We start from the raw sequence: 6,058 nt of genomic DNA, 5'->3' as shown, positions 1-6,058 counted from the left end.
TGCGTTTGCCAGAAGAGTTGCAGACGCACGTCTCATGCTGTGTCCAGTATATGAGTGGGCTTCTGGTAGGTTCAAGAAGGAAGCAACTGCCTGGGGTACCTTAGATATGGTATTTATACCAACTGCCTGGATAGTGCATTTCTCTTTCTGGTAATTCACGAAAAATCTGCGGTGTGGAACGTTCTTGGGTCTCAAAGAAACATATTTCCTGTACAGCTCCAGAATGTTTATAGAGAATCCTTCTGTCATGATAGTAAAACTTCGTGACACATTTGTCTTCGAGTCGGGTATGGAGACATATAAGTATCCTCCCTTATCTTCAATATCATCAACTGTCAGTTTGGTGATTTCATCACAACGACAGGCACCTGATGCACCTGATATCCCCATTACCAATGCAACCTAGAAAAATACAAAACACATGAACATAAAGCTAATATATAAAGAAATTATGAATCGGTACCTTTATCATCAAGTATTTACTATCAGGTGCCTGTGTCAAAAACTTCTCTACATGTTCTCTTTCCAAAGTCTTCGCCTTTTTAGGTTTGTGAGTCCTTGCTTCATTCTTCAGATAGCTTATCAGTTTTCCATATTTTGATATGTCGACATTCTTATATACCTTCAAAGTACTTTTTACCATGGAATATTTCGTCCACATCGAAGAAGGTGCCAATTTTCTTCTGTAATTGTGGAAATAAGCCAGCATGACCTCTTCGTTGACTCCATTCAGACCTTGCTGTTCCCTCCATTCTTCAAACTGGCGGAACTCTTTGTCGTAATTGTCTTTAGATTTTCTTGGCAGCAAACTAAGACATGCTGCCTCAGCCTGTTTCATTACTTCTTCAGGAACAAAAAGGGGTTCTTGCAAATCTGCCATTATTCAGAAAATTTTCTGACTAAATTTTTTGTTGTTTATTATTCCCCATAGCAACGAATTATTGCTTTTGTATTCCATGCACTCTAGCTTTTCGCGGAACACGCAGTTTTTAAGATTTACCACGTTTTAAACCAGCTTGAGGAGGTGTTGGATAAAGTTTTGTATGGTGCACGTGTGTTAATTACAAATAAGTCACTTGAGAAAATAACCCCACTCGGCCTGACGACCTCGTGGGCTTACTTTTTTCTCGCGTGACTTATTTGTAATATAACACACTTATACCATAAATAACTATTAAATCAATTTTTAGCAAACGGATCAAATCGTAGTCTGGAAAATTATCAATATCGTCTTCCTCAGAAAACATAGGAGCGATAATTGTTAAATAACTATCAAACAAATTAATGTAGTAATTACAATTCAATTGTATCGAAAACCAATACGTAATCAAACGTTATATCAAGGAGTCATAACGGCCTTTTGAGCTCAGAAGTACGCTTTTTGCCTTATCTGGAACAGATAACACCACAAACAAACAAACAAGGGGGATAGTGAACAGCAGGCCACATAAATTTTGCAGTAGCAATGTCTAACGGTTGACACTAGGTTAAATCGAATACTAAAACCGTAATTGATACTAAACAAAAATTAATAGTCCAATTTACGTTAATTAACAAAAAAAAATTTTGATCGACAAATGAAACCTATTACACTCGGATAGCCTCTAGCGACAAACTAAAGAACTAGTGGAATATAAATTTGACATTTTAAATTGGTTAGAAAACAGAACGTTACAAGCTGTAGTGGAATTTTTTTCCTTGCGCGCGGTGCGGTGAAGTGCCTTTTTCGTTCACATTAAAGATCAATATATAGTAATTATTTGGGTAATTCATCAAGAAGTATCCACCCTCGCCGACTCTCCAACTTCAGTGGAGTATTACGTCCTCGTTGGTTCACCAAGTCTTAGACGATCTGCGATTGGAGCTAATTGCAGCAGCTGTGTACTAACAGGAGAACACAGATAAATGTTACTAGAGAACAAGAGAAGGCCTAGTGCAGTGGACTGTGGTACATACTGTACTGTACTGTACCGTAACCGAAACCGAAAGTAACAGAAACTTTAAGTAGCAGTAATGTGAAGAACATCAAACGTAATAAAATGTGATTTGCATAAGAGCAAGGGATCAGCTATATGGCACTACATATTCATCAAACAGACAGTATTTTTAATTCCTCATTCTAGAACTACCTCGATGCGAAATAACTATAAATAGTGAGGGGAAAATGCACTATATAGAGCTGTGTTTGTAAACTTCTACAATCGTTATATTCTATTTTTATCTTCCAGGTTTCACGTCCCCAGAAACGTATTGAAACGTATGCGTGCTTAAAACCTTTGAAATGCAGATAAGGTGTAAAGATAGTGACATTATAATATCTCGTTTATGCGCCAACATCGCCGCTCGACGTTTCACATAGAAATTGATTGCATCGCTATTCAGTTTTACACAATTACATTTTATGGTGTAAGGAGTTGATTTTTCATTGGCCCACCTTCCAGAAAGAAAACTATTTTTATTGGCCTAATATACCTCTGAGCATTTCAAGGTTTCCTTTGACATGTATGAATATAAATTCAGAATTAAGGTAAAGATAAATCTTGTTGTTGTTTGTTCTTACTCGTCAGTATCGCAATAATAAAGGCTACAAATTGAATTTCCATAACAATTAACAAGATAGATGTAGGAACTACTACTTTCTTAATTCTTGTATTACATATTGGAGTTTTACGAAATGAGATAGAGGACAATGAATAGAAATTCATTTGATTCAGCAAGAACCGTCTGTGTGGCTCAATGGTAGAAAGTTGGGCTATATAGCCGGGAGGTCGGGTGTTCGAACCTATAGGTTGAAGTGAATTTTTCATCTGTGGCAGAGATCCTTAGATCAGTTTCGAGCGTTATGCCGGCTACTCCGTATTATAATGCAGTTTTCAGTGTCAAATGCTTTATTTCGTCTCAAAAAGGGGCCAGTTTTGCCCCATTTAACCTACACCGTGACGGAGATCCAAATGATGAGCCACGAATTTGAACCACCCTGTACGTTCAGTTCACACGCTATTTAATTCTGCACCTACAAGCGTATTTTTTTATTAAAATTCAGTCACTCTAGGCCAACCAGTCGATACTGCATTCTAAAAAAGGCTATAATATTTAGTTTACTTTAAATAAACAGAGAAATAATGATTCCTACAATTTTATTAGGGGATGTGTAGTGCAAATCCCGCCCACTAATTACTTCGGAATTCCCAAATTATGAATCAACTCGCCAGAGATCAATATATTTGGAAGATGGCAATTAGAACTCCATGCGTTCTACCTTACACTTTCAGCTGTTTGTTTAAGGAAATGAAGGGGTCATTCCTCATTCTACTATTAAAATTTTATAACTAACAATTTAGATATCACATCTTTTGGAAGACAACTTACCGTAATTGTCAGGTACTTAGGAACATATAGGTACTTTGTAGATTTTCATTGGAGCGGTGGGCTTCATACTGGCAATAATAGCCATTGCTCTTTATGATTCCTAAATGCGTTCAATCAAGTTTCGTCTTTCTACCAATTGACAAACAATAAGAACAATAAGAAGTAATTGTCACTAAAAGTGCCAATAAACTTATTTATAAAATTAGTCATTGAACTTTATGACTCATAATAAATCAAATAAAATGCATGGCTAACAAAAGCCGAGAGGTTGTAGTGAATGCAGCTAAGACGTTATAGTGATGTGGCCTAACCATTGAATTGAAATGGAAATGGAGTACAGAGGAACCTCAACCATCCATCTGTCGGATTCGCTTACTACGAGAAAAAATGGAGAATTTGAGGAAGAAAAAGGTTTCTTCATTTTAAATTACACCGTTCACATAGTGAAAGATAGTTCACTTAAAAGAGTGGCCATAAAACTCCCCTTACCGTCACAGCCGCTCAATCAAATCTAAGTATTAGCCAAGATATTGTATCGTTTAATCTAATCAATAAGATGTTCTTATGGTATTATGATTACATACGCCACTCCACCAGGTAGCAACGACTTAAACAAATTAGTACTAAATCGAGATAATGTCAGGTTTTTAGCATAGGCAAAAAATCACCGGGAAACCCTCTACAACTTGGTATATTGCGTTTTGATTGAACATCATCGCATTCTCAGTGGTAATGAAGAATAACGAAAGCAGAAAGCTGTATTAATAATAAATGCGTGATTGAGATATGTGGGCATGCGAAATATCAATGTCAATTTTGATATCAGGTCAAGCATATTTTACAACCTGTTTTTCCCAATACAGGCAGGAAATCAAATTGGACATGTGATAAGATAATTTCACCTTATAAAAGGAAATTCATTCAATGCCATGTTTTTTTCTAAAGGTGGCGAGATGGGTCTAACACTCAGATATGCTGTGTATATTTTAAAATATTTGGCGATGGAGTGCATGATTTCTTACTGCGCAAATGAGAAAACCGTGCAAATGGCGTTTGCAGTAAGCCGTAACAGAAGGTTCATAATGTCAAGCAAAAAAATTCTAGGTCTTCCGACATGGAGATCGCACTACCGACGCCGGTACACTGTATCCCAACGATCCATATATTAACGAAACGTACGAACCCTATGGCCTGGGCGAGCTCACTAACGTAAGCAATATTTTTTAAATTGAAACTAGATAGACTCAAGAAAAAAAACTGCAGAGAGGTAAAAGGAGAGAATATAGGCTTGGTCAACTGCTACGTTTGAGATATGCATTGCTATTGGGAAAGCAATACAAAAAAGGGACAGTTAGGGCAGTCAGTACTGATTCCAGCAGAACACAGGAGTCGCTGGAATTGGTCTTGGCAAGTCTGTATCCTCCACGTTCTACAGAGTTGGAATGGAATAGATGGTTGAATTGGAACCCAATCGCTTTCGAAATTGCTCCACACGCGACCAATCGCGTAAGTACTGCAACCATAAGAACTTTTAGCATATTTTCCACGTTGTAGTTGCTTAGTATTGCCCTTATGTACTGCCCTAGTTATCGCCAACTCTTCGACGCCTATTCCAAAAGTGAAGAAGGTCAGCAGATCGAAAGCATGTTCAACTCACAATACGAGTACATATCTAACCACTCTGGTTTAAATGTCACCAAACTATTTAACTTATTTCGATTATACTTCGGCTTACTTTCTGAGGTAAATATATCTTTGCTGTTAAATACCTACTCGTGTTGAACGGATTTGCAGAGTGAATGGGGTTTAAAACTTCCCGAATGGACTAACTAGAACTATTTAACTAGAACAACTAAAAAAAATTACGAAATGGTCGTGGCTACACCACAATTAAATCAACTGTTCGGAGGATTTCTGCTTGAAGACATTATTAAGGAAATGAGGGCAAAAATGAACGAAAATGGTACCCTTAAGAAACGTAAAATTAACCTATATTCTGGTCACGAGCTTAACATTGCTGCTATACTGGGCGCCATGGATGTATTTTTCCCTCATATACCACCTTATGGCGCATGCGTACTTATTGAGCTTCATAGGCACAAAGATAGTTACTACGTTCAGGTAAAGCGTATCAAATCTATGTATGTACACTGTTTACAGTACGCACTACTCCTAGATTTTCTACCAGGACTATTCATCTAGGATGCTACAACCACTGACCGTACCAGGGTGTACGTTCGAATGTCCTTTTGAAGACTTTGCAAAGCTGTTGCAAAAAAATCTTCCAGGCACGAAAAATGGAGACCCTTGCTTGATAACCAGAAATTAGCACTGTTTCAGTTTTTGTTTTAAAACTACCCGATTTTAATCAGTTTGTTTTATTAAAAAATGTCAATAATACGACTATGTTTCCAATACGTTATTGAACCAACAATCCTAAGCAGCTTTTGTCAGATTCGTAATATGTCATTAAATAATGTAAGTCTATAACTTGCATATTTAACGACATATTACCGACACATTCAAAACTCTTACTTTAAATACATATTAATAACTTGAAGAAAATGCATAAACACCGGATTCTCGATTGTAGTGTACCTACGAGAAATTGGAAAAGTATTGCAAAATAAATAAAGTTCCAGTTCTTCCAAAGCAAACGAGCCACGAATTGGTGAGGACAAAGCGCTGT

General features: G+C 37.0%; 1 protein-coding gene across 1 annotated transcript; it reads left to right on the top strand.

Moving 5' to 3' along the window:
- Nucleotides 1-3,631: 3,631 nt before the first annotated feature.
- LOC116171643 (venom acid phosphatase Acph-1-like) lies at nt 3,632-5,257 on the top strand. The gene is made up of 5 exons (XM_031488604.1): nt 3,632-4,427; nt 4,474-4,578; nt 4,633-4,875; nt 4,924-5,112; nt 5,164-5,257. The coding sequence occupies exons 1-5, from the start codon at nt 4,299-4,301 to the stop codon at nt 5,200-5,202; spliced, it is 705 nt and encodes a 234-aa protein (XP_031344464.1). The 5' UTR covers nt 3,632-4,298; the 3' UTR covers nt 5,203-5,257.
- The last annotated feature ends 801 nt before the right edge of the window (nt 5,258-6,058 follow it).

Source organism: Photinus pyralis, unplaced genomic scaffold (assembly GCF_008802855.1).
Source record: "Photinus pyralis isolate 1611_PpyrPB1 unplaced genomic scaffold, Ppyr1.3 Ppyr1.4_LG5, whole genome shotgun sequence".
NCBI lineage: Eukaryota > Metazoa > Arthropoda > Insecta > Coleoptera > Lampyridae > Photinus > Photinus pyralis.
The sequence above is the reverse complement of the archived record's forward strand: the minus strand, read 5'-3'. Positions and strand labels throughout refer to the sequence as shown.

Bases quoted from the DNA above. Each gene is read 5' to 3' on its own strand.
- LOC116171643 (XM_031488604.1), top strand. From the start codon at position 4,299: ATGTTTTTTTCTAAAGGTGGCGAGATGGGTCTAACACTCAGATATGCT. The intron at 4,579-4,632 runs GTAAGCAATATT...AAAAAACTGCAG, and splicing joins GCCTGGGCGAGCTCACTAAC to AGAGGTAAAAGGAGAGAATA. The intron at 5,113-5,163 runs GTAAATATATCT...ACGGATTTGCAG, and splicing joins ACTTCGGCTTACTTTCTGAG to AGTGAATGGGGTTTAAAACT.